This window comes from Cricetulus griseus, chromosome 2 (genome assembly GCF_003668045.3).
Source record: "Cricetulus griseus strain 17A/GY chromosome 2, alternate assembly CriGri-PICRH-1.0, whole genome shotgun sequence".
NCBI classification, from domain to species: Eukaryota; Metazoa; Chordata; class Mammalia; order Rodentia; family Cricetidae; genus Cricetulus; species Cricetulus griseus.
In genome coordinates, this window is record NC_048595.1 from 442,911,085 (window position 1) to 442,938,947 (window position 27,863).

Below are 27,863 nucleotides of genomic sequence, written 5' to 3' on the forward strand. Positions count from 1 at the left end.
TAAAAGAGAATCACTCAAAGAGAAAAGGTGACTATTGTACCTCAAGGAGGAGTTGAAAAGCAAAGGGAACCTCCAAAGGCCCATGGGTACTACTGAATGCTATTTTGGTGACTTCTGCAATGGGAGAATACCTATCAGCAATGTGAATCAATGGAGAGAACAGGAGTTTCAGACAGCTGAAAATGGACAGGCCTCAGAAAAAAAGCCAAGGAATATTTCTGTTTTGTTTTGTTTTGAACCTAAGAATCTGAAGATTTAAATTCTAAATGTCTTATGTCCTATTATCATTTTTACATAAAATCTAACTACTATTCCCTACTCCCCAGCTTCTAACAATCTTCCAAAAGTCTACTTAAACTATCAAACATATGAACTAACTAGAATCTGCAGAAAAACATCCTGATGGAGTGGGGACCCCTTACCTACACTTTGGAGCTTCGGTTGGTCATTATCAACGGCAGTCCAACTGTACTAAATGGGGAACTTCCTATTCTAAGTTAGCATAATGAAACCTCGTGCTACTCTCAGCCCACTGTGTGTCCCTTCATCCAGGGAGTCCTTGCTCTCTATGCTACCTGTCACTCAATCACTCAGAAGCCATTAGTGATTACTGGCAATTTTGGTTATTAGACTGACAGCCACAGTACACCACTTATGTTCAAGCAACTTTTATTTTACTTAAGAATGATCCCAAAGCACACAGTTTTTTAAAATTTATATTTATTTAATTTTATGTGTACAAGTGTTTTGCCTGTATGTATGTATACCATGTGCACGCCTGGTACCCAGAAGCCAAAAAGAGGGCATTGAATCCTCTGTAACTGGAGCTTCAAATGGTTACAAGCTACCAAATAGGTGCTGGGAATGGAACCTGTGTCCTCTGCAAGAGCACTGAGCCAATTTCTCCAACCCCCAAAACATGTATTATGATTATTTTATTATTAGTTACTGTCAATCTCTTCCCATGATTAATTTAAAAATTTAACTTTACCACAATACCATGCACAGGGAAGAACAGAGAGTTCTACATTTTTAGTACCTACATGGGTTCTTAGAATATATGGCTGGGTACAGATGACCACTATACAGCATGCTAAATTCCTACAGTGCCCTTTAAGAGGACCTGAGCTCAATTCCTAGCACCTACAGACCTAACACTCAGACCTTTGTCTGCTGCTTGTTTCTTAGACCACATGCAAAAACACCCTCATGTAAATCAGTTCACTTAAATAAATTTATAATCCTCAAGAGGTTCATTGGTATCATAATTTGGTCTCCATATAAAGATGAGATGGTACGGTTGACTTGAAAGAAAATGATCCCCAAAGGGAGTCTCACTATTAGGAGGTATGGCCTTGTTGGAGGAAATGTATCACTGTGGAGGTGGGTGATGAGGTTTCATATATGCTTAAGCCATGCCCAGTGAGACAGACCACTTCTGTTGCCTGCAAGCCAAGATATAGGGCACTCAGCTACTTCTCCAGCACCATGTCTGCTTGCAAGACACCATGCTGTACCATGACTGACTAACCCTAAAAACGTAAGCCACCCCATTTAAATGTTTTTCCTTTGTTAGAGTTGCCATGGTCATGGTATCATTTCACAGCAATAAGACAGATGGCTATTAATTCTCCTTTTTACCCTTTGTAGTGTACATGTGGGTGCGTGTGCTCAAGTGCCATGTGTGTATATGGAGGCCAGAGGTGGATGCTGGCTGTCTTCTTTGACTCTCTCTACAGGGACTTTTGAGCCTACAGTTTGCTCATGCAGCCCATCTAGCTAGCCACTGTGCTTCAGAAATCCATCTCTGTCTCCCCAGTGTTGGGACTGCAGGTGGATCACCATACCCACCCTGCATTTACATGGGTAGTGGGGATCTGAACTCATCTTCATACTTGCATGGCAAGCACTTTACCCACTGAACCATCTCCCTAGCCCAATTCTCCTCTTTTAAAAGGAAAAGTAGAATTTATCAATTCCAAGGAAGGGAATGTCTTGGCGATATTTAGGTCAGAAGTACCTTAAAATATACAAAACCCCTAAAGCTAATAAAGTCTCTCTGCTTTATTCCCATATTACAAATAAGAAGAGATGCTGTCAGGATTCCCCAACAAACTGAAGAATCACAAATAATTTCATTTCTCAAGAGACACAAAATCTACAGAAACAGGAGGCAAAGCTACCCCCTTGGTATTAGTGAAAGACTGTTTCTGGGCCACTACAATACACAAATCCAGGGATGGTCACTATCTTACATAAATACACTTTACCCAAACAACCCACCAACACCATCCTGTATTCCTTACACTGTCTTTAGAATAGCTGTGCCCAACACACAGTATATACTTCAAAAATGGCCCCTAGACTGTATCACTTACGCAAGTATAACTAGAAACCAGTCCGTACATGCTCAGTACAACCTTAAAAATCTGTTACAATTTGCAGTATGTTGAATTGACAAGTATGGAAGGAACCCACAGACACAAAGAGCTAACTCTATCCTAAGAAGTAGAACACTAAAGAGTACTTACCTTATGTATTAATTCCTCTACAAAACCACTGACATTCTATTAGCTCACTTCCAAAGGTCTAACAATCAGAATGCCCAATCCCCCGACACTCAAAACTGTATTGGGTTAGTAGCTGGTGCGATGGCTCGGCAGTTAGAGCACTTGCTCTTGCAGAGGACCTGGGTTCAATTCCTAGCACCCACAAGGAGACTCTCAACAATTCATAACTCCAGTTCCAGGTGATCCAACACTGTCCTCTGACATATGGGGATACCAGACACACGTGGGGCACACAAACACAGGCAAAACACCAATACACACAGTTTTGTTTTGTTTTGTTTTTTAAATGAGACAACCTAGGACAACTACACTTCATTCACTAGGCCAGGACACCAGCAGGCCAAGCCTCTTAAGGAGAGGGGCATGTATATTATAGCAAAGAGGCCAACCTGACAATCAACCCTTCTCATCTAAGCATGGTCTTTCCACCATCACTGTCCAATAGAGAAAGCTGTCTGTGCATAGGTAACACATGTATTTTCAGTTCTTATAGGAACTACTTAAGAGATTTCCTGCTTCCTGCCAGCCTAGTTCCCCTCTTCAGCCATAACACTGAGATTGTTCAAACAGCACCATCACCAAAGAACAGTATGTTTGCTGTTCTTTCTCACACCAGAATACCATCAGAGGTACTTCAACTAAACACAGTGAGAGTACCTCACATTTTATTCCCCACAACTAAGAATTAGTTGTACATCAGGGGAAGAATAGAAGAAAGGATATGTGATAGGTAGGGTTTTAGTTGGGGGGGTGGTGGTTGGGGAGGACGGGAGGGAGAAGGGAACTGGGATTGTCATGTAAAATAATCTTGTTTCTAATTCAAATAAAAAATGATTTTAAAAATTAATAAAAAGAAGAAAAAAAGAATTAATTGTACAACAAAATATTCACTGCTTGTAAGGCACTATACTAAGGGCTCTAAATATTTTAAGTCATTGATTACTATAATTCTACAAATACTGTCACTACTCAATTCAGAGAAAGCTGAGACACCAAGACCAATGAAGATTCAAACCCAGCTGGCTGATTCCCCAGTGTGGGCTCTTGCCGGGCACCTGCCCTGGACTTTACAAAGACCAGTTCATACTTTTACAGTTCTCCTACAGACTAATCACATGCTAATGAGGATGTCTTTGGACACTTTTCACATCTTTAATATGGTCAAACAGATGTATCTGGATCCTTTAATATATACTGTAGGTTATAAACACTACGGTTGAGATTAGACAAAAGGCCAGGAAGAGATGTGGTTCATAAACACTATACTATGGAACTTTCCATTAGCCAAAATCCTGCACTGTTTTGAATAGAAATCCAAAGTATGTGAGCTACAGTTGTCAGCCTCCACCAGGCAACTTGCAACTTTGATCCACAACACTAATAGAGAACGAACTGCACACTTTTCCAATCACAGCTAATATTACTCATCCCCGCCCCTGCCATTATCTATATCCAGGCACTATGTCTACTGGGTATTATATATTATGATAAGACTTTTTTTTTGAACAGTGTCTCACTATGTACCCAGACTCTCCTGGAACTTGCTACGTAGACCTAGACCAGCCTGGCCTTGAACTCAGAGGTTTGGCTGCCTCTGCCTTCCAAGTGCTAGAATTAAAGGCATGCACTAAGATGTTGTCTCTTTATTAATTCTGTGAATTTTTAATCATTAGATATTAATATAGTAATCCTTCATAATATATTGTATTATTTTCTCACTACTTTAACTTTCTATGACTTGCATTTTTTCCTGCTGTATACTAAGCTTTGGAAGTAGTATGTCTTCTTCTGATAAATTTCAACTTTTATTTTGTTTGTATTTCTAATACTTTTCAAATAAATACCCACAGAGGTAAGTACTGTACATGTCTGTGTCCATCTGTGTGTCCATCTGTGTGTATGTGTGTGTGTGTGTGTGTGTGTGTGTGTGTGTGTGTGTGTTATAATTAAAGAAAAGCAGCGCCATGTAACAGGGTTCAAGATGGTTTTTTTTTCCCTCCCTTTTGGGAAAGAAATAATAAAAAGGGGAAAGGGAAGTAGGGAGACCAGTCTCTGGAGACAGGAGAAGCAGGAGAAAGGAAAGAGGGGGAAGAGAGAGGAAAGTGGGAGGGGGGACTAGACAGAGGGAGGGGGGAGGATGGGAGGTGGGCAGGGTCCTTTTAAAAGGGAACATAGTGAATGTGCACAGGTGGTGCTCTTAGTGGCTGCAGCTGAGGGTGTGTCCTGTCAGAACCCCAAGGACAGACCAGTACAGATGCCTGAACACTAATAGTGTGCCCATGTGTGCATGTAGGTATGTGTACAAGTGTGTGTGAAGGCTAGAAGTCCGTGTCCAGGCTCTTCTTCAATTGCTATATCATCATCACATCATCATGTTTCTCTGTACTGCCCTGGCTATCTTGGAACTTGCTCTTGGTCCCTAACTCATAGAGATCTGCCTGCCTCTGCCTCCAAGTGTTGGTATTAAGGGCATGCTCCACCTCCTCCTCCTCCTCCTCCTCCTCCACCACCACCAAACACTATCTTTTCTTTTTCCTGACAGGTCTCTTATTGAACCTAGAGCTTACCCTTGTGGCTAGGTTGATAGCAGCTGCACTCCAGAGGTCTGCCTGTCTCTACCTCCCCATTGCTGAGATTACTGACATGTGTTTTCACACCAATCCCTAAAACATACTTTTACATTAACCTGTCTTTAAATCTCAGTTTATTTGAAGTGCTGGGGATTGAACTCATGACTTCTCAGACTGACAATCAGGTGTTTTTGCTTTTTGGTACCAGTTCTGAACACAGGGCCTCACACCAGTGTGCTCTAGCTCCATTCTGACCAACAGTTTTGAACACACTGGTGTTAACAACCAAATAAGTGGACCACTCTACATAACTAAACAATCCATGTAAGCATTTTATAGACCTAAGAGAAAAGTTCCACTACTGATATAAATAAGCAAAATTCCCTTTAGCGAAAGATAGATTTTTTAAATATACTCAACTATCAAAATCTTTTAAGTCCTGGGGTAAAACCTGCTAATTAGTGCAATATCTGAAATATATATCACATACTTTCTACATGTCTTACAGGTCATAAAAATTTAAGTGTTGTGGGTCTGAATATAAGATGAGATACCAAAAAAACCAAACCAAAAGCACTCAACAAAACATGCCTGCTATGCTGAGGGTGGCATCATCTTCCTCCATACACTCAGCACTTTTTACAAAATCATTGCAACTGGTTTTAAATTGCTGTTACAGTGCACATCTCATGGATGTTACCAGCCAATATTTACAAAGCCCTGACTATGTGCTCCAACCTGGGCCATGTGTTCCACTAAATGTACTGGTACTTTTTAATCTATACAATATCTGCAGGAGGTTTCACCTATTACACACAAGCCAATAGTTCCTGAAGGCAAAGAGTAGTGCAAAGCCAGATTTGAAGACACAGTCATGTTCCACTTTTCACACAGTATGTGTAAATGGTCAGGTTTTTTTTTTTGTTGTTGTTGTTGTTGTTGTTTTGTTTTGTTTTTTGTTGATCCCACTACTATTTTGGACATTTGTTACACTGATTCATCATGTATGAGGGTCAGTATGCAATTTAGTCTCATCCTTCTGACTGCTTAGCAACCCACATGATTTTCTGAAGCAAAATATGTCAGAACATGGTCTCAGAACGGAGTCCTGTGAGAATTCTGAGAGCTTGTGAGAAAACTTTAAGAAAACCAGACATGAGTCTCGTGACCTCAGTTTCTTGAAAACACAGAATTGTTCTTGGAATGTGTTTTTGTGCTCCTCCCATGTGTAGTGGATAGGAATGATTTTACTTCATATCATTCATTATTGCCTGCTGCTATTACTCAATTAAATGCTTGCAGCATGGTATGCAAATTAAATTTTAAAGCTGAAATCATATTAAAGCATTTAAATCACATTAATGATGATTTAAATCATCACCTTGGAGCCAGAGATGATGGCTCAGCAGTTAAAACCACTGGCTGGTCTTTCAGAGGACCTGGGTTCAATTGCCAACACAGAAATGACAGCTCACAACCGTCTGCAACTCTATTCCAGGGGTTCCTACTCCCTCCTGGGCCTCTGCAGGTACTAGAGGCACAGGTGGTGCAAATATGCATGCAGACAAAACACTTGTACACATTAAAATAAAACTTTCTCTTGTTAGGGTGTTTTGTAACTATTTTGTGGGTACTGTTGCTGTTTTTTTGAAACAAAGTCTCATTATGTGGTCCAGACTGGCCTGGAACTCAAGATCCTCCAGACAGGGCCTCTATAGAGTACTGGGCTTACGGATACATTACCCTGGGCTAGGCTCATCTACTCTGTTTTAACTGCTTGCTACAGTAACTTTGAATCTCAATTCTGCCAGTTTCTTCAGTATTTATTCCTCAACAAATTCTAAAAGCCTGTCTTGTTTGTTTTAAAACTGGAAGAATACACTGTAACAGTGTCAACATCCTCCTGGCAAGCAGAAAGCACTTTCCAAACGCACTCCTAGGGGCAAAAGATCTTAAATACCCCACAGCCTCTACGCAAGCAGGTCAGCCTGGGCTGAAAGCTGAGCTTGGGAGGGCAAAGGGGTGCGAGGAAGGGGGTGGGGAGGGGAGGGGAAGGCAGCATCTCATCTACTAAATTCCAAGTTTTAATAAGGAGTTGTAAGGTTTTATGCCATATCAAGAGAGTCTTGACCTCGGAGAAGGCCCAAATTAATTTTGGATAAAAAGCAATAAGGACTACAATGATGACAGATTTCCAGGCACACCTGGTAATCCAAACTCTGCCCAAAGCACGTTCAGATACTGGTTATTCTCCAGTGACAGACGGCAAATTACTCATATAAAGCCAGCTTTACTCAAAACGCTAACGGTGGTTATCTTCAAAAAGAATGGCTGAGCCAAATTCACAGACTCAAGGCCTCATTATTTAGAAGCTCCTGTTACCAGAGTGGTTGGTGGGTGCAAATAACGGTACCATTATTGGGAGCAACGGCAAAAAGATGGCACTACAAAGCATCTCAATAAAGTCTGGAGGCGCGTAGGTGAGAAGCCAAAACGCAGGCCCCTAAGAGGACAGAACAATACCTTCTCGTGACCCCGAGCCCCAGCACTCCTCCATGCTAGCCGGCCTCGCTCCGGCAAGCCAGAGCCCTTCCCCCTTTCGAACACTTGGTTTCCTTGTCTCGAATCTCTGCAAACCATCCTGCGCCCCATCTCGAGGAGCTCTCACCAAAAGCCGCCTCCTTCCCCGGTCTCTCAGGTACCGTTCCACGGGGCGCTACGTGTTTCCCACGGTTGATAACCTCTTCACTTGTGATCAGGACTGAACCACCTTCCTATTCCCTGCCAAAGACGTTCCCAAAACGTGGGCTGCAAACGCTTCCCGGGCTGGCCGTGCAAGTCGGCGCCGCGGGCACGGGACTCGAAACTTGTTCTCTAAGTTCTCGGGGTTCCCAGCACGCAGTTAGGCCGGGCCCAGGGCACCCGGCCGGGAGTCTTGCTGTGGCCAAACTAAAGCCAGCAGGGAGTCCCGACCTTTAGGTGCGGGGCTTCGTGCGTGGGCCGCGCGAGGCCGGGACCCGAACCGCGCGGTCGCCGCGGGCCCGGGCGGCCCAGGCCCAGGCAGGCTGAGGCGGCAGGGACGCGAAGATGGCGGAGGCCGCGCACCCGGCGCCGCCCTCTTCCCCGCGCCGCTTACCGGCAGCGGGGCGCGGCGCGCGCTCGGGCTCCGGCAGGTCCCCGAAACAGGTCCATGGCGGCGGGCGGCGGGGCGGTGGAGCGGAGGCTCCGCGCTACCCCGGCGGCGCGGGCGGCAGCGGCGGCGGCGGCGGCGGCGCCGTCAGTCACCGCGCGAGGCCCTGCCAATCGCGCGCCGCGCAGCCGCCGCCCCAGAGTGCTACGCGCGGGGGCGGGGTTGGGCTGCGCAAGCGCACGAGCGTTTCTGGCCCGGGCAGCCGCTCTCCTGTCAAGTTGATGCGGCGGCGTTTCCCGGGAAGAGCGGGGTGGTGGAGCCCAGCCGACGTCCGGACCGGCTTTCGGTCCACACGACAGTGGCAGTCATCCTGCACTCGCGCGGTCTCAGGCGAAGGGAGTCAGGTCCGCACCCGTCCGTTGTTCCCGTGCGATTGAGCAGGCAAAGCGGCCTCTGACCGACCGCGAGTGGCGTGAGTCTGCGCTGTTCCCCTGGGTTAGACAGAGACCAGAGACGACACCAATGTAGGCCAAGCCACAAAAATACCAAACACCCCTCATCTCAGCAACCAAAAACTGCTGCTGCTTTACTAATCACAGGTTTGTTTCTCTGTGTGTTTTCTCTTAGTCTCAAAGAGAAAAAAAAAAATCCAGTCCCAGAATTACCGCCTCTTCCTGACAAACAACTTTCAAAAGACCTCACTTCCTTAAACGTATCCGCAAATCAATTGACTACACACCCGCATCCTACCGTCCTTTCCAACAGCGCCTTACCTGTGTTTTACGTGTTGTGTAGACTCCCTTGGTCCAGCAGGCAACAAATCATTGCTCCGCTGCAAATCTGTTCCGGTTATTCTCTGGCTGTGATAGGTGGATCTGCCCAGCAGGCCTCCAGGCCACTCTTTGAAGTCTTCACTGCTCTCAGAAAGCCCTCCTCCAAGACCGCTGCAGGATTTTGAAATAACAGAACTTTGTCTCCTGTCCTCACCTCTCACCCACTTCTCAGCCCACCCCAACTTGGCATCACACATTGGTCTCTAGAGCAGCTCTCACTAAGCTTGCTGGTGACTTCCCACTCCTGCAAATAGACATCATTCTATGTGAAATCTGGCAGTGTTTGCCACTCGGCCTGTCTTTCCCTTGTAAGTGTGGATGTCTCTCCAGGTTTTAACTCCTATTCACTACCCCATCCACACCTCATTTACAGCTCAACTTCTGTCTGGCTGTTATTTAATGGAATTATCTTCTTTGGTGGAGGCAACTTGCTAGGTAGACCGGACTGGTCTCGAACTCACAACGCCTCTACCTCCCCAGTGCTAGGATTATAGGTGTGTCACCACTCCTGGCAGTTTGAGTTCTGACTTGATCTTAAGTTCTCTTCTCCTTCCTTTCATAATCTCATCCACATCAGGCTTGGATTACTACTCCTTTGGGCATTACTTATTAATTTTCCTATCGTCTCTAGATCTCTGGGCTCCGTAAGTCCCTAGAATAGTTTATGGGTAATAAGAGCACCTCAAGTCCCTGACAAATTCCATTTTCTCTACTGCATGTCCTTCCTTTAGTTCTGCTTGGGCAAAAGGAAGTCATGGCAATGGGAGTATGTGGCAGGGGAGGTTCTTCACTTCATGGTGAACAGCAGCATGGAACAGCAGCAGGAAAGGAGCAGGGAAAGATAGAATCCCAAAGAAGCCCTCAGTGACTTACGTCTTCTAGTTTCCACTTTCCACCTCCCCATCCCCTGCTAACAGTCTATCAAAATGCCAAAGCTACTAATGGGCTAAAGCATTCATTAGGTCAGAGCATCATGATCTGTTTCAGAACAAGATGTGTTTTACTAATTTTGTGAACATCTCTTAATCCAGTCAAGTTGATCACCAATGTCAATCGTCACACTGTCCATGTGCAGACATTTGTGTGGACTTATGTTTTCTGCTTCTTTGACCAGACAACCAGAGTGCATCTGTTGGATTATATAGTGAAAGTATATCTAGTTTCAGAAGAAATTACCAGTGTGTTCCAACATGGCTGCTGCATTTTACATTCCCACCACCAGGGAAGGAGAGTGCCTGCTCTCTTTATCTGTGCCAGCATCTGTTCTCAGTATTCTGGATTTGAACATTCTAACAGTGGTGTGGTTAGTAAACTTTGAAGTCAAATTACAAAAAAAAAAGTGCATGAATTATAAAGCTGAGTGACTTTCACAAGCAGGCACAGTTGTATAACAAAGATCCACAAAAAAAAAAAAAAAATGCAGAGCACTTTGCACATTATAGAAGCCATTTCAGTCATGACCTCAGGAGATGATCATGGATAGCACTCTGCCGTGGAATTTGCCTGCTTAAACTGCATGGGTGGAATAATACAAGACAGAAAACACAGAATGACTTCCAATGTCTTTTTTGAAAAAAATTTTATTACGTGTACAGTATTCTGTCTGCATGTATCCCTGCAGACCAGAAGAGGGCACCAGATCTCATTACAGATGGTTGTGAGCCACCATGTGGTCGCTGGGAATTGAACTCAGGACCTCTGGAAGAGCAGTCAGTGCTTATAACCTCTGAGCCATCTCTCCAGCCCTCTTTCAATGTCATCTTTGTGACTTTCCTCCACATTGTTAAGACTGTAGTCTACTCATTTAGATATGCCTCTCCTTGTCTAACTCTCCTAGTGAACACATAGGTTTGGGCTTGTTTAGAGCTGTTGCCCACAATGCTGTGAACATTCCTATCTATCTGATGAGCACAGATTTTCATTTCTATAGGAAAATGCTCAGAGATTGGATCATTGGGTCAAAAGCTATCTTTATTATATTGAGCTATATTAACTCAATACTCTTAGTTGACTTTTGTTTTGTTGAGATCAAGTCCTGCTGTGTGACCCAGGTGGAAATTTACCACGCAGACCAGGGTGGCCTGAAAGGTGGAGTGATTCTCCTGCCTCAGTCTTCCAAGTGCTGGGATTATAAATGTGCCACCATCTCCACTGGTAAACTGTGATCAAATACACATCGTAGGTTACAAGTTTAGCTGGGCAGTGGTGGCGCATGCCTTTAATCCCAGAACTGGGAGGCAGAGGCAGGCAGATCTGTGTTTGAGGCCAGCCTGGTTACAAAGCGAGTTCTAGGGTGGCCAGAGCTAAACAGAAAAATCTTGACACTGTGCCCCCCAAAAGGTTACAAGTTCAGTCACATTGAAGTAAGCAATCATGCCAAGCACATTCATGTCTCAAGCCACCACTGTAGGAACACAGTCCAAGAATGGAATCCTGTGGGAATTTGGAGTGCTCAGTTTTTTCAAAACACAGACTTCTTGGAATGTGTTTTTGTGCTCCTGCCAGGTGTGGTGGATAGAAATGAGGTTCAGAATACTCATTGCTTGCACCTGTTATTCAATTAAATGCTTTATAGGCCTCTATGGAAAACCACATTTTTGTCAAGTGCAGCTTGTGATTGTACACTTTACCCATGTGATTCTTCATCAGAATAAATTGATGCTATGCATAAAATTAGCTAGTGCCTGAGACTTTAGTTTGCCTCGTTTATTGTCTCTATTCTCCGGGTCCCACCACCTCTAGGGTGGTGACATACCACTAATTTCAGGTATGAATAGAATTGTATCTTGGCCATAGTCATACCCCATTTCCTACAACTGCTCTGGGTTACCTCCATTGATTTGAGACATTTTTCCCTATTCCTCTTGTTTCTGTGAATTTGCCTTTGGGGCACTTCATGTAAGTGGAATCCCATGATATTCTGCATTTCATCTAGTTTTTTTCAATAGTCATTCATGTGCACATAAGTTTGAGCTTCATTCTCCTCCATGGGTTACCAAAGTTGTCCCCACCTTTGGGATGCTGTTCTGCTTGTGGGCCCAGCTGTGCCCTGTGCTCTCATATATGCCACACAGGGTCACATGGTAAGACATCTCTGAATTTTCCACAATAGCTATCCTATTTTACATTTCTAGCAACAAGTGATTACTGTGTTTCAGTGCTTGGGCTGAACAGATATGGAGTGGCTAGGTCTTGCAAACACAGAATGGTACATTCTGTTATAAACATACAAGTAATGCCAACTTTGTTGTGTGAGGAACAGAAGACAGTTCCATGGTCATCCCCAAATACTGGCCTATTCGAGGGCTGGCCAGGCCCCAGGTGGGTTCCTTTCAGTCTACTGAATCTATGGCTGGCCAGGGTGATTCTGGTTCAAACATCCAAAGGAGCAGGAGGAGAAAGGAATTTGACACTGAGCAAGAGGAGGTAAAATCAAGGTCCTCTTATTCCTCAGACTGATCGGTTTCCATTTTGTCAAGCACAGGGCAAGGCTGGAGCTGAAGAGATATGCACACAGGGTAGGGTTGTAACAAGGCCACAGTGGATACTGTTTCTTATGTGTAACAACCTAGATTCCATCCCGGTACAAACAGTCCTTTATAGATTGAGTTTATTACTTCTATAGACAAAACAGCCAAGGGTACCAGCTCTTCATGAACCAGGCGGTGGGAAACACTAAAAAGTCACCAAAGATTGCCATGCTGAGATGGAACACCCTGTTGCAGAACTAATGGCTCTGGGGCAAGTTGAGAGGATTTGTGGACCTCATTAAAGTCTTAGAGCTCAAGACCACGGGGAGGTGCGTGTACCTGCTCTTGTCTAGGAGGGTTAAAAGGTTCTCTACTGAGATATGGGCTCTGCTGTGCTTCAAGCCTTATCTGTGTGGCTCCTGTGGATACAGGCAAGGGTACCAAGGCTGACTTCCCCCCATGCTTATCCATCGGCTCCCCCAGTTAGTAGACTGGTCCTAAGGGACATCTGAGGTATCAGCTGAGGGCCTAAGCTTGCTGTTTGAGGGGCAACCTAGCCTTAGATGCTGTACATCACTCAGACTGGGAAATTCAAGGAAATTAACTGCCTTGAAAAGGGGTCAACGGAGACCATAGATGGCTCAATCAAGCATGTGCCTATTACTCCTTGGTCATATCTCGGGATGTAACAGGCCTTCAGTGTTTAAAAAGTCAGACAATAGGGTAACAAGATACTGAACACAGCATTGTGTCCCCAAGACAGCCGAGGAGTCTGGTATCATGGTAAGTTGTGGAGATGAACCATGAGGTGGTCGTCAACATCTCCCTTCCTGGTTCATGTACCCCAGTATGGGCTTGAACTCCCACAAATAGCAGAACATCCCAGAATGTTCCTTATCAAGTCAGATGGATGACAAAGAGGCCACTTCCTTATTTTCTCTCTTGCTTTGATCAGGTGGGAAGTACCTGTCACATGGGAGGTGCACTGTGGATACTGTCAATAAGCCCATGCTAAGAACTAAGTGAGACCTCTAGCCAAAAAGCAGAAAACGAGGGCCTTTGTCAATTTGCTAGAGAGGAACTGAATCTTGTCAACTGCACCTGTGTGTGAGTGACAGCATCTCCTCTTGACTGAACCTTCACATGAGACCATAGCCTGAGCACATGAAGACTGTGGCCTGTGAGACCCCACCCTCCAGGCAGAGACACCACTAAACCACTTGGATTCCTAAACCACCGAACCTGTAATATGTTTCAGCTACTAAATTGTGGGGTAGTTTGTTACACAGCAACAGACATTGCTGGCTGATTTTCTTCCACAGGGCGAACCCTTGAGGGTATGCAAGCACCACATCCCCTTTGCTCTGGCACTGCCCCTGGAACCCCTGAGAGTGTGGCTGGATGGGACGGAGTCTGCCTGACCCTCCAGCTCTAAGGAAGCTGCTACCAGGAAGCCTTACAGGATCAAGGTGCAGAATGAGCAGGCTCTGCACCCAGCGGGAAAGGAGAAGAGGAGAGCCAGTGGAGCCACAGAAGACAGCATCAGCTGAGCCCTACTTGCTACCCTTCCCACATCCCCATTTCCCTTCCATGTTTGGAGGACAGGAGCTTTACCAAATTACTATAGGAATTTTCTGTGGAAATCAGACCACTGGGTTCTGAAAGGCAAACCCAGTCCCCTCCACTACCCCCTTGAGCCCTCCGCCACCCTTGAGCCCTCCATGTCCTGCAGGGCTCATGGGCTGCCCCCTTCAGGCAGCCTTCCTTGGGGCCTGCCTGTTGGAGGACATCTCAGCTTTTCCTCAACTCTCACCATGCTCATTCCTCGGTCCTGGCCTTGTGTCTGACACACTGATGCTTGGGAAGTATCATCCCCTTTGAAATTACATCCTTAAGGCAGAGGCTGTGCCCCCCCCCCCAGGACTAGGCTGAATTTCCTGCTGAAACTCCTCCTGGTCACAAAGGGACACAGGCTGTCCCCAGTGGTTTCTTCACAGCACCCCTAAGCTGGATGCCCAGACTCCAGTCTTCTCCTCCCAGTTCAGGACTGACCGGGTCCCCAGAAAGACCCACATCTTGTCTGCTCTTGCAGAGCACAGGGACAACCAGGCCTTCAAAAGAGCTCCCAGGGACAAGGGCACTCGTGCAGCTGGGTCTTGAGCCAAGGCAAAGCTACAGGAGAAAAAACAAAGGTCCGGTGCTGGCAAGACCTGAGGGGTTTCTGCTTGCGGCACCAGCTGGTGGCCGGGATCTTCTGGAAGTCTCTGATTTTGAGTTCCCACCACATCCTTAGCTAGAAAACAAATAGGAGTTTGGGCTCAAGGCCAGCCCGGAGACGTTTACACTCCATCCCATAGAAAACGGTATTTCTCTCCCCCTGCTTTGTCCAGCATCCCCGTGGCCGTCTCTATGAGCGCTGCCCGGGGCTGGCTCTCCGCTCAGTGAGACTTCTCCTCAACTAGCAGAAGCTGTCTGGGAGCACCGGCGGGGGCGGGGCGGGGCGGGCGGGCGGGGCGGGGCAGTAATGAAGGGCATTTGGCCTCCCATTCCCAGGTTTTTCAGCCCGGCCTTCCTCCCACAGAGCACTCACCTTAGTGAGGGTGGGCATGCCTCTGTGGGCGTCCTGCTTCTCTGGGCAGGATGTAAGCCGCCTCTCTCAGCATGGTGAATACAGCAGCTAAGGTGCTGCCCAGTGACTGGCAGCTGGCCCTGCAACGGAAGGACAAGGGGAAGTTACCTGTGCTAGGCTTCTGGTTCCCCTACTGTGGAGGGGATGGGGGGCTGGCTTGCTCTGGGGCGGAGACAGGGGGCAGGGTTGGGGAGGCTTGAGAATAAGCTTCCTACGTAGGGAGAAAGAGGTTGGAGTTTCCGGTGTGGCAGTCCACGGGGAAGGGTCACCGTGTGGCGACAAACGTAGGCAGCTACAGGCACAGCTAGACTGTTGGAGGTCAAGGGGTTGGCACTCACCAACGGTAAACCACTGCCATGGTGGCCAGGGGCTCTGGAGAGGCAGTGCTGCGAGCCCCACCTCGGGCTAGCCTGATCCCTCGGCGGCTCAGCAGGACGTGGCCTCTCTCCTTTCGGTTGCCAGCCCCTCTGGCTCCTTGGGCACCGTTGGTGTCGTTGGCACCGTTGGCACCTGCTCGCGCGCAGGCCGCTGGAAGCGCGCGGGAACTGCATCTCCCAGGAGGCCCCGCGGCTGCCCTCTGGCGGGGCAGAGCCAAGGCTTGGGCTCCAGCCTAGTGACCCTGAAGACTCTCTGAGTTCGACTCTCCTTGGCCGTGGCGCTGCTGCCCCTCCATTCTCTAGTTCCTCTGGGTTCCCAAAGGCAGGCTCCCCCAGTGGCAAGCAACACCACAGTGGAGATGGATTTACAAATGGTTGACTAATAGGAAATGGGATGACAGGAAAAGAAGGAAATCGCAGGTGACCCCAAGATTTTATTTTAGTTTTTTTTGTTTGTTTTGAGACAGGATCTCTCTATGTAGTCCCTGCTGTCCTGGAACTCACTCTGTAGACCTCGAATTCAAAGAGATCCGACTGCCTCTGCTTCCTGAGTGTTGGGATTAAAGGCGTGCACCACTATGGCCTGGCTGATTTTTATTTTAACTTAAAAATATTTATTATACATACGTGTGTTTTGCCTGCATCTTTGTGCATCACATGCATGCCTGGTGCCTGCTTGGTGCTGACACAGCCCAGAAGAATGCATCGAATCCCCTGTAACTAGAGTTAGAGATGTTTGTGAGCAGCTTTGTGGGTTCTGGGAACAGCCAGTGTTTTTAGCCACTGAACTCTCTCTCCAGCCTCTTAAGATTATTTTGTTTGTTTATTTTGTTTTGAGACAGGCTTTCTCTATTTAGCCCTTGATGTCCTGTAACTCTGTATAGAACAAGCTGGCCTTGAACTTTCCCTCTGAGTGCTAGGATTAAAGGCATATGTCACCCCCTCGCCCCGGCCGCTCTAGAATATATATATATATATATATATATATATATATATATATTCAGATTGTGTGGGGGGGTGCATATGCCACAGTGTACTTGTGCACTTGTGAAAGTCAAAGAACAACTTTGTGGAGTCGGTTCTCCTTCCTGGGGCTGGAACTCGAGTCCTCAGGCTAGTGTAGGCAAATGCCTTTACCACATAGCCATCTTTCCAGCCTCAGGGTCCCTGCCCCTCTCACCAGCAAGGTGCCAAGAAGTGTCATCACCTGGGGAAGTGTATTCAGGCAACAATCAGTGGTGTCCATGGTGGTTAGTGATGCCATTTGACATAGTGAGTGGGCAGGATGTAAGGAGCTAACAGTGTGGAGAGAAGATGGCTCCTGAGGGGTAGAGGGCAACAGATAGAGTTGAGGATAGAAGGACCTTCGGGCCAACATGCTGAAGAGAGGTTGAAAAGTTTCTGGATGACGGAGTGATAACCCAGGAAAGGTTACATGTAAGTGGAGATGGGACTGTGCCTTGAACATGACCTGTGTGTTTTCCAAACTCACACATAGAAAAGGGAGAGTATCTTATAGCAAACCAATCTAACAACCAAACAATCCAGCGCTAAGTGTTGCCACTAATATCTGGACCAAGATTCACAGACAGTGGGTAGAGCAGAGGTGACACAAAGCAGGTTGTAACTCTGATTGTCCAGTGCACAGCAAGCTGTCATGCTCCTCATCCACTGGTGGCTCTGTGGCAGATGTTCCTTGGGTGGATGGTAGCTAGCTGGTCACAGCCTCAGTTCTGTTTAGCCAGGTCAAACACGGTGCTAGAATCTCAATGGTCGTCAAAGCAGAGCCAAGCCAGAGGCAGAAGACCCTGGTGGCAGGCAAGGTCACTAGAAGGGACACTTGTTGCTTGAATATGTGGCTTATATGTGTATTGAGGGATGCTGGAGATCACCCTCTGGTGAGCTGCCTGGAGCCTGGGTTTAATGACCCTTCTGAGGCTTGTCTTGTCCCTGCAAACTTTTTGGCTGCTGACTGGTGGAAGCTGACCAATCTCAGGGTGTTGCCTGCCACAGCCAGCTGCTAGTTCTGCTTTCAGCATGGCCTGATGACAGGAGTTGGGGCAGAAGTGCCTCCATCTTGTGAACCACTCTATTTCATTTTCTTATTTTTATTCTTAATGTTCACTAGAGACAGCTGCTATGGAAACAGCCCCCTCTGGGGATCCTGGCAGTGCTGTCTGTGAAGGAGTAGGACAGTCTTTACTTCAGAAATGCACAGTGACTGATGCACAAAAGTCACTTTCAGGGAAGTTTGCTTCTCTGAGGCCAGAAACCCAAGGCCAGCAAGGGACATTATGTCCAGGAATTTTTACTTACTCTTCTTCCAGGTGGCAGTAAGAGGAACAATCTGGAAAGGGGAAATGGTGCCATGCAGAAAGCATGTATAAGAGGGGATAAGACCCAGTGTCCCTGTGAGAAGTTGGAACCACAGTACTTCGGCATGGAAGGAAGGGTTCCTAAAGCAAGACGCAGGTGGGTGTGGTAGGCAGAGTATGCTCCCATCCTCATCCCCAGAACTCATGAATCTGTTATGAGTGGCAAAAGAGACTGTGCAAAGGCTGGGGCTGGAGCCTAATTGGAGAGCACCCACCCTGCATACCCACAGCCTACGGTTCCACCGCTGTCACTGGAAAAAAGAAAAAGAAAATGAAACTGTGACTACTGAAGGGACTCTGGCCAGCTTGAGCAAGGCAAACACAGACCGGAGCAGGGCAAGCATGGCTCTGGCAAGCCTTGCCCTTCTTTCCCATCCCCTCGGCCTTGCTACATGCCTAAAGCCAGCTGCCAAGGTCTAGTCCCCTATCTGGCCACTTCTCCTCCTGAGGCTGACTATCAAAAGGTCCAGCTATCCAAGTATTGAAGTCCAGAAATCAAAAGTCTCCTTTTGGCCACTTAAATTAACATGCCCAATCAAAATGAAACAACGCATCCTAACACGTTTTCCCTCTTTACCGTTATAAGCTGCCATTTGCCTATGGGCCACATCTGTCTCCTCTCTACCCAGGGGCAGTCCTTTGCCCCCCTTCTTCCTTGTCCTCTATCTCCTGCCCTTGTCTCTTATTCCATGCCCTCTGTGCCTCAGTGGCAAATAAATCTCATTTGTGCTCAGAACTTGATCTTGGGGTCCTGAACCAATACTGCTCCCTACAATTATTCTGGATTAAGTTAAATATTAAAAATTAGAGAGATTATCCAGATGGTCCCAAGGCATTTACAAGAGGTCTGGAAAGTAGAAAGTAGTGGAAAGTCAGAAGAGTCAATGATGAGGGTCAGGTAGTGAGGTTTCCACCTGAGAAGCCAGTCAGACCTGGGTTTAAGCCAATAGAAAGTCTTTATTGGACTGGAGAGATGGCTCAGGGTTTAAGAGCACTGGCTGCTCTTCCAGAAGATCGGGTTCAATTCCAGCACCCACATGAAAGCTCAAAACTGTAACTCCAGTTCCAGGGGATCCAACACCCTTACACAGACAAATGTGCACATAAAATACAAATAAATAAATAAAATTAAGGAAGTCTTTATTAGCTAGCTGATGACTACACTGGGATCCCCAACACCCAGTGTAGTCTTTCTCAGAGTTTTTTTTTGATTTTTTGAGACAGGGTTTCTCTGTGTAGCTTTGGAACCTATCCTGGCACTCACTCTGGAGATCAGGCTGGCCTTGAACTCACAGAGATCCGCCTGCCTCTGCCTCCTGAGTGCTGGGATTAAAGGCATACGCCACCAACGCCCGGCTCAGAGAGAGCTTTTAACTGAAAAAAAATGTTCTTAGCTCCATTGTGGAGAAGCAGTCCAATTTTTCCCTGGTGATCTAGATCAATCACTCTTCCTAACAGTGTTGGTCCTTTCTTAGCCTGTTAGCTTAAGGGCATCAGAAACCCAAAGCACCAGGGGATAGTCTGAGCTTCAAGTTCAATGGAGTGTTTGTTGTGGTTCCTGACTAGAGTACTTCTTCGCTGGGAACCAAAACTCTAGGCCAGAAGAACTTAAGGTTGCAGACACAGAAAGCAACATTTTCTGAGTGAGTTACTAGAGGTGACAATGTGGAGCAATGCATCCCAGCAATGGGAGAAACCGTACCGTATATTGGACAGTGATTTCAAAGCTTATTCACGTAGACGGACTTTTCTTTTCCACTCACCAGCTCCCACCCAAATAATCAACACAAAGGCTTAGTATGAATTATAAATGCTCAGCCAATAGCTCAGGCTCATTACTAACTAGCTCTTACAATTTAAATTAACCCATTTCTATTCATCTACATTCTTCCACGTGGTGTTACCTGTCTTTCATCTTGTACCTCCTGTTTCCTCTCCGTGTCTCTCTGGTGACTCCTCTTATTCCCTCTACCTCTTCCCCCCAGTGTCCTTAGTCTGGTTTTCCTGCCTAATCTTATCCCGTCCAACTATTGGCCAGCTTCTTTATTAAACCAATCACAGGGTAATCTACACAGTGTAAAGGAATATTCCACATACAGCATTCTGGACAACCTTGCTCCAGCCCTCCAGGCTGCTGCCATTTAATTGGTGCTGGAACTGTGCCTTCAAAAGGCCATTCCATCTTTCTATTAGGATAGCTTCTTCAGAATGGTGGGGAACATGGCAAGACCAGACCTATGATCGTAGGTCCACCGTCATACTTCTCTGGCTGTGAACTGAGTTCCTTGGTCAGAAGCAATACTGTGTGGAATGCCATGGTGGTGGATAAGACATCCTGTAAACCAATGGATGGAAGCCTTGGCAGGAGCATTATGTGCAGGAAAAGCAAATCCATAACCAGAATATCTATCTACTCCAGTAAGGACAAAGTGTTATCCTTTCCACAGAGAAAGTGGTCCAATGTAATCAGTTTGCCACCAGGTCGTTGGCAGGTAACACCAGGGAATGGTGACATATCTGGGGCTCAGTGTTGGTTTCTGCTATTGGAAGATCTGGCACTCAGTGGCAGCTTTAGACAGGTCAGCCTTGGTAAGTAGCTGTCCATGTTGTCAGGTCAATGCATAATCTCCATCTCTGTCACCAGGGCCTCTTTGTCCATGGGCCCATTAGGCAATGACCAGAATGGCTGGGGAAAGAGCCTGGCTGTCCATAGATCATATCTACATGGTTATTGAAATCCCCCACTTCTAATTAAGATATAACACAGGGCTGGGGAGTTAATATATCCTTGATGTAAAAGGCATACTGCCGGCATTGGCAACTGAAAGCAAATTGCTTCTGGTGGTCCTTATGGACAGGTACCAAGGAAAAAAGACTTTTTCTAGATCAGTAGCTGTGTATCATTTACCAGGAGATGTGTCAATTGGTTCAAGCAAGGACACCACATCTGGCACAGCAGCTGCAATTGAAATCACTACTTGATTGAGTTTTTGATAGTCAGCTGTCATTCTTTATGGTCCATCTGTCTTCTGCATTGGCCAGAAAGGAGAGTTAAAAAGAGATATGGTGGAAGCCACCTTTGCATCTTTTTGTTTTGTTTTTTGTTTGTTTTGTTTTTGAAGACAGGGTTTCTGTGTGTAACAGCCCTGGCTGTCCTGGAGCTCGATCTGTAAACCAGACTGGACTTGAACTCAAAGATTCCCCTGCCTCTGCTTCTTGAGTGCTGGGGCTGGAAGGCCTGTGTGCCACCACTTCCCAGCTTACCCCTGCATCATTCAAGTCCTTGATGGTAGCACTAATTTCTGTGGTTCCTCTAAGGAAGTGATACTATTTTTGATTCACCATTTTCCTTGGCAACTCCATTTAGCCTTTCTAACTATAATAGCTCTTACTGCACAGGACAGAAAACCACCGTGAGAATTCTGCCAGCTTCTATCTACCCCAATTTTACATTCTGGAACTGGGCAAATAACCACAGGATCAGTTTGGGGACCCACTGGAACTACTGTCAGTCAGATTTCAGCCAAAATGCCCTAAGTCACCTGATGTAAGCCCCTTCTTTAACTGGAGGGCCACAGTGTTTCTTGGGATCTCCTGGAATCAGTGTCAATTTAGCACCAATAGACCCTGGAAAGCCTGGTTGTTTCCTTTCTGCTAGTGTCAATTACCCTTGTAAAAAGTAGGTCCCTCTGGGGAAGGACTGGAGAAAGGCTAATAGTAAAACTTTTAGGTATTTTATCAAAATCCTTCCACAGGGGAACCTGGCCATCCCTTCATTCAAGGTGTTCTGGGTCTGCAAACTGGCTCAAGTCTGAAACTGGTTCACAAACCAAGATTGCCTTTTGTTGCGATCCAATGGAGCCTTTCTTTCATTTGTTTGAGAATGTTTATAGGTCAAACAAAATACACCAGGCTTCTTATCTATTTCAGGCCTGGGAATACCATGATTGATTAGCCAGTACTAAAGATCCATATGAATGAATCATGCAACCATAAAACCACTTTGCCTGTGCTGACCAGGCCAGGCTATTATGGACATTGCTTTGTCTGTGTTGCCCATTACCATAACTACAATGACCTTGCCCTTGGCAATTCAGTGCTGCCAACTGGCCCCTGTTACTTCTGGGCTTATTGCATTTAATCCACCCAACTGAGCAAAAGCATCTTCAACCCAGCAATTGTGTGGCATAAGGACAGAGCAACAGCAAAGCTCTTCAAGAGTGCTGGCGCCCCTCTCACCATTTTTTTTTAATGTGATGAGTGAAAGCCATGTCTTCTGGGCTTTCCCATTATGGAGACCAGGTTTTATACAGTGTACCTACCTACTCTAGTATTGCAATTTCCTGAGTCTTCAAATCACTTTATCAACACCAAGCCAAGAGATGCCAGGCATCTCCAGCTCCTTTTCAGTAAGCCGTCTGTTGACAAATGCTTCAGCCAATTATTCAAACAACATCTTGACCTCTTTAACTGTGCAAAGTTCCATATTAAACCTAGAATCTCCATTCATTGGGGTCCATATCAATAAGTTCAGCTTGATCTAGTTTTTAATGTCCCCCCCACCATTGTTAACCCACACCCCTACAATCCACTTGTTGTGGAGTATTTAACTAGGCAAAGATGTGTTACACTTGTTTATGCTGCAGAAGATTACTTGAACCCTGTAAAGGTGTATTACTTTCGTTTATGCCGCCTGTGTTTAATTATGTAAAGACGTGTTGCTTTTGTTTGACCTTGCCTGCCTACGTGATTGGTCTAATAAAAAGCTGAATGGTCACTGGGTAGGCAGGAGATGCTAGAAGTTGGTTAATCTTATCACAGAACCCATTCATTTCCTTGGTCAATTTATGCAAAGATTCTAAGAGCAACCAACCATCATCATCAATTTCCTTATTTTTCCACAAATTGTCAAAATTTTATATACAGACTTGTAGGGAGACACCCTAGCCCCGCCCCATGGCAACCCGGACAGGTGCCAAGTGGACCCAGGACTTGCCCATGAGGGCGGGGTAAAGGGAAGTCGGGGTGACGTAAGGGAAGGTTCTTAAGGGCTGCATGTGGAGACCCTGGCCCCTTCTACTCTCGAATTAGCTTGCTTCCCGTGAGCTTGCTCTGGCTTGCGTTTTGCTCTGGTGTTTACCTGAATAAAGAAGTCTTACCATCACGGACTACAGTTCATCTTTGAGCGCACGCGGTAACCCTTAAGACAGACTCACCAAATCTGTTGCCTCTCAGAACTGGTCAGTCAGGATAATCAAATACATTTGTCTCTTTAAGTTTGTAAAATAGTTTATACCATGGGCTTTCAGTAGTCTTTAAGCTGCTAGGAGAGGCATCAGTAACTATAGAGAGGCTTTGGTAACTATAGGTGCTGGCAAATTGGAAAGCCAGTTCCAGATACTTAAAGAATTATCCTTATACTTCTGTTGCTCTAGAACCACTTTGGGTACCAAAATCTGTATTAATCAGGGTTCTCTATAGGACAGAACTTATAGAATAAACCTATAGCTATCTATATAAATTGATAGATATAGCTATATAAAGGGGATTTTTTTTGGGGGGGTATGGTTTACAGGCTGTGGTCTAGCTAGTCCAACAATGGGTGTCTACCAATGAAAGGTCCAAGGATCCAGTAGTTGTTCAGTTCATGAGCCTGGATGTGATGTCTCAGCTGGTCTTCAGCATACACGGGAATCCTGAAGAAGGCTCTAATGCCAGTGAAGGAATGGACTTACCAGCAAGTGCAAGAGCAAGCAGGCGAAGAAAACAAGCTTCTTCTTCCATGGCCTTTATTTAGGCTGCCCGCAGGAAGCGTGGTTCAGATTAAAGGTGTATCTGCCTACCCCAAAAGATCCTGATGAAAAGTGGGTCTTTTCACTTCAAATGATTTAATTAAGAAAAAAAAAATGTCAGGGAGCTAGAGAGATGTCTCAGTGGTTAAGATCACCGGCTGCTCTTCAGAGATCCTGAGTTCAGTTCCCAGCAACCACATGGCTGCTGGCAACCATCTATGAGATCTGATGCCCTCTTCTGGCCTGCAGGTATATGTGCAGACAGAGCACTCATATATAAAAAATAAACATAAATAAAATTTTAAAATAGTTATAAAATAGGGAAAAAACCCCTCACAGGTATGTTCAGTCACTTGGGTTTTAGTTAATTACAGATGTAGTCAGGCTGACAATCAAGACAAGCCATCACATGGCACATAACCTTGCCTGTTGAAACCTTGATTTGAGCTCCCAGCCTATGGAAATGTGACAAGCACACTTGGTGATGTGTGCTCTTTTAACCCACCAAGTTCCTGGTCATTTTTTGTGGCTAGTATAGAAAACACAGAATCAGAGATTTGGGGTGAAGTGGCAATTTTCTGAGAAGGGGAAACTAGGCCATCAAATGTTGGCCTGTGAGGAAGCCTAGGGGCTGCAGGGAGAGGAGGCAGGGTGAAATAGTGGTATGGTCCCTGACTGTGCCCTACCAAATAACTCTGCCGAGCCGGTTGTCACTCTAGAGGCCATTTCCACTTCTGAGAAAGACTGTGTCCAGGGATTACAAAGAGGTTGGCTCTGGATGTGAGGACCATAGGGGCCTGTGGGAAGACAACTGCTGCTATGAGAGCTGCTCTTTGAGCAGTTCCTGGATAATGCTCTCATCTGCTTTGTGGTCTCTGATGGTGCCAGTGACTGCTGCTAACTGACAATGGAGGTCTGTAGACATACTTGCTGCCCATCCCATCAACTTCCTCTCCTCCCTCAGGATTCTGACCTCCAGGGTCTGGCATAACCTCAGGCCCAAGTTGCCTGTGGCCATGATAATTTCACTTCAAGACAACTGGCTGGCATTCCTTGTCTCTGTAGTGGCATCAGAGGAAACTCTAACAATCAAGAAAACTGACAGCTAAGTCCACCATATGACTCAGCTAGTAAAAAGGCTTCCCAAACAAGCCTGAAGACCCAAGTTTGCAAACCATAGGGGAAGGCCAGGACTCCCTAAAGCTATCCTCTGACTTCCTCATAATCTCTAACACACACACACACACACACACACACACACACACACACACACACACACACACACACACAACTTTTATTTTCCCAGACAGCGTTTCTCTGAATAGCCCTGGCTGTCCTGGAATTCACTCAGTAAACCAGGCTGGCCTCAGACTCAGAGATCTACGTGCTTCTGCCTCCCAAGTGCTGGGAGTAAAGTCGTGTGCCACCATCACCACCACTCAGCACAAATAACATTTTTAAAAAGGAAAAAAAAAGTGACAACCTAAAGAAGATTAACATCTACATGACACACATGAGCCTTAAACCAGGCCTTTGAAAAATACTTCCAAGGCGAAGGACTAGCAACTAGACACTAGTGTTGTCTCTGGAGCTCAGGAGAGAGCAGGACAGGGACAGATCATTTCCCTATGGCTTAGATATCCCAGAGACAAAGCCCATACTAGTGCAATCCTCTAGGACACAAACTCTTGGGAGAGTGGGACAGCCTAGAGAACCTGCCCAGCAAAGGGGACTCTCTACCAGGGCCACATGGATACACTTTACTGACAAAGGGTGAATGCTTTAAATGGACATTACCAGGGTTGGATGCAGGAAATGTGTCCGTGATTGAGCATCCAACATCTGACAGATCAATGACAGCACACCAGAGGCAACTAATTCCAAAGTTCTTTATTTAATTCAACTGGAGCATTTGATGGCAACCAAATCCCCACATTCAAATGTCTTACAAACAGGGAGCAGCTCTCAGTGACCCTGCATAAGGCAACTGCCTCCCCTGGTCTCCTGGCTGAAGCAGCAAATCTGAACTTCTATTTAAGTCAGGACTGCTATAGCCTGGGACACTGGCACTCAGCCTCAGGATCAGCCACTTCTGCCCTAGGTCCCTCAGAATGTCTGAAAGGCAGAGACAGGTGAACCGAGGGGGGTGAGGAGGACCCTGACAGCTCTACAGGAGTCTCCCTCCTTTCTTTCTGTAGCCTCCCTTCCCCTCATCCAGGAGCTAGGGACCTGCAGGGACTGGCCACCAAGGGTTGCCATGCAAGCCACTCATAGAAAGAACAGGGAAGGCATACCTGGGCTGTCTGCACATCATCTGACACTTGGGGAGGGAGTGGTAGACTTAGGAATGGCAGCCCACCCTCCACAGGTCCCTGGTTAGTGTTGTTGGTCACCAAGGCCTCCACACACACTGGGCCAGGCGAGCTCCGGTCAGGCTGCCTAAGGATGTAGGTACCAAATCCGGCCCCTCAGCAGACACCCGATTTAGTTCAGCCTCCGGGACCTCTTCTAGGTCAGAACACAGGTCGTCCCCGGGGCCTGGGGGGCTGGACAATGGGGACCCTGGAATCCCTCCGGGAGACCAGTTGTTCCTCCCAGGGCCTCCAGGCAGCCCAGCTAGGGAGTCCCCCAGCAGATCCCGGAAGCTGCTACCCTCGCGCAGCGGCATGGACTCTAGCAGGTGGTTCAGGAGTTCAGCTGAAACGGTGGCGTCGATGGCTTGACACGTGGACACGAACGTGTGTACCTCATGCATGCAATGGATGTAGCCAGCAGCGAAGCGCTCGCTCGCTTCGGCCTGCAGCTGCTCCCGCTCTGTGCAGGAGGGTGGGAAGAAGAAAGCAGCGTCCCGCACCGTGAGCAGTGACTACTATGGCTTGGACGATCGGCTCCGCGGTTTCGGGACTCACCCAGGAGACAAACTATCGTGTCCCGCTCTGGGCGGGGGAGCCCTCGCCGTGGATAGGACCCGGGCTGCGGGAGCCGATGCGTCCTGCTCCTGGGTGGCAGGCGCGCCCGGCCGGAGCCCCCGCCCTCGATCCCCGCCGCCACTCACCGCGTGCCCGTCCCCGCAGCGCGCCCTGTACGCGCCGAACCGTCAATTCCAGTACCTCGGCGTTCTCTAGCTTGGTCTGCACCTGCGCAGAGGGGAAGGCGATTGGGTCGGGCCGAGAGCTCTGGCGCGCACTCTGCAACCTCCCGCGCCCTTCCCTCCGCACCTCGGTGCCGGCCAGCAGCAGCCGCAGCTCCTGGAGACTCTCGTTGATCCGCGCGCGCCGCTTCTTCTCCACTAGGGGCTTCCGGGCCTGTGGGAAGTGGGCCACTGAGCCCCGGGCCCGCGCAGCCTCCCGCAAGCCCATCCGCCCGTGGCCCCTGCCCGCACCTTGCGGTCCCTCCGTCCTTCCCAGCGGTCCTCGTCCTCTTGGCCTGCACGGTCCCGGCTGGGCGCCAGCGGCGGAGACATGGTCCGCAGCGCCCGGAGCCCGGGGCCGGGGACTGAGCGCAAACCACACTGCCAAATGGGTCAAGAGCTCCGAGGCCTCAAGAACTCTTCCAAGTCTTCCGGCCCGCGGGGCCCCGCCCCTTTTATAGCACCTCATTTGCATGTCAATGCACCGATTGGCTGTGCGTGCCCGGAGCTGCCAGCCGCGAGGCTGCCCGCATCCAATGAGAGCGGCCCGCTTTGTCAGGCCCCGCGGGCCTCTGGCAGCTGGCGAGGCGGAGCCCGCAGCCGGACCTCCTGCCACTCCCGCAGGGGCGGGACTCCGGGACAGTGACCCCGGGCTTCTGCCTCGCTTGTGTACTTGTACCTCCCTCCCTCTGCTGAGTTATGAGCCCAGATCCGCCAGCCGGGATTTAAGCTATCCATTCTTCCGTCTGCGCAAGCATCCATCCCACCCACCCCTCACCCACCACCCCTATAGGGCTTTTGCTTCCTTTGGTTCCCCCAAAAGTGCCTCCCGAGAATAGCGGCCCAGTCGGGGACCGCAAACTGAGCTTCAGGCGGGGCAGTGCCAAAATCAAGTCCATGCCCTTGGGACCTGGAAGGGGCTTTGGGTCACGGGAAAGCGGGGACCAACTTAGCAGCAGGAGTAGGGACGGCCCTCTGGACTCTGGT

At 47.5% G+C, this 27,863-nt stretch overlaps 1 protein-coding gene and 1 long non-coding RNA gene across 3 annotated transcripts; one reads left to right on the top strand and one right to left on the bottom strand.

Annotated features, from left to right (window-relative positions):
* Nucleotides 1–8,501: 8,501 nt before the first annotated feature.
* LOC113833600 lies at nucleotides 8,502–11,779 on the top strand. The gene is made up of 2 exons (XR_003481594.2): nucleotides 8,502–8,794; nucleotides 8,898–11,779. It is a non-coding gene; the product is annotated as an uncharacterized LOC113833600 (long non-coding RNA).
* Nucleotides 11,780–25,619: 13,840 nt separating this feature from the next.
* Nucleotides 25,620–27,330, bottom strand: Hes6 (hes family bHLH transcription factor 6). Of its 2 annotated transcripts, none has more exons than XM_027397583.2 (4): nucleotides 27,129–27,322; nucleotides 26,965–27,051; nucleotides 26,802–26,883; nucleotides 25,620–26,560 (listed from the first exon to the last, which is right to left on the bottom strand). In XM_027397583.2, exons 1-4 carry the CDS (start codon nucleotides 27,207–27,209, stop codon nucleotides 26,136–26,138), a joined length of 675 nt encoding a protein of 224 aa, XP_027253384.1. In that variant the 5' UTR covers nucleotides 27,210–27,322; the 3' UTR covers nucleotides 25,620–26,135. The 2 variants fall into 2 exon arrangements, with proteins under 2 accessions (XP_027253384.1, XP_035297028.1); XM_035441137.1 differs by having other exon boundaries at nucleotides 26,290–26,560; nucleotides 26,842–26,883; nucleotides 27,129–27,330.
* Between the last annotated feature and the right edge of the window lie 533 nt (nucleotides 27,331–27,863).

Coding starts and splice junctions, on each gene's coding strand:
- Hes6 (XM_027397583.2), bottom strand. CDS start 27,209: ATGTCTCCGCCGCTGGCGCCCAGCCGGGACCGTGCAGGCCAAGAGGAC. Junction 27,052..27,128: donor AAGGACGGAGGGACCGCAAG/GTGCGGGCAGGG, acceptor CACTTCCCACAG/GCCCGGAAGCCCCTAGTGGA. Junction 26,561..26,801: donor GCTGCGGGGACGGGCACGCG/GTGAGTGGCGGC, acceptor CCTCCTGCACAG/AGCGGGAGCAGCTGCAGGCC.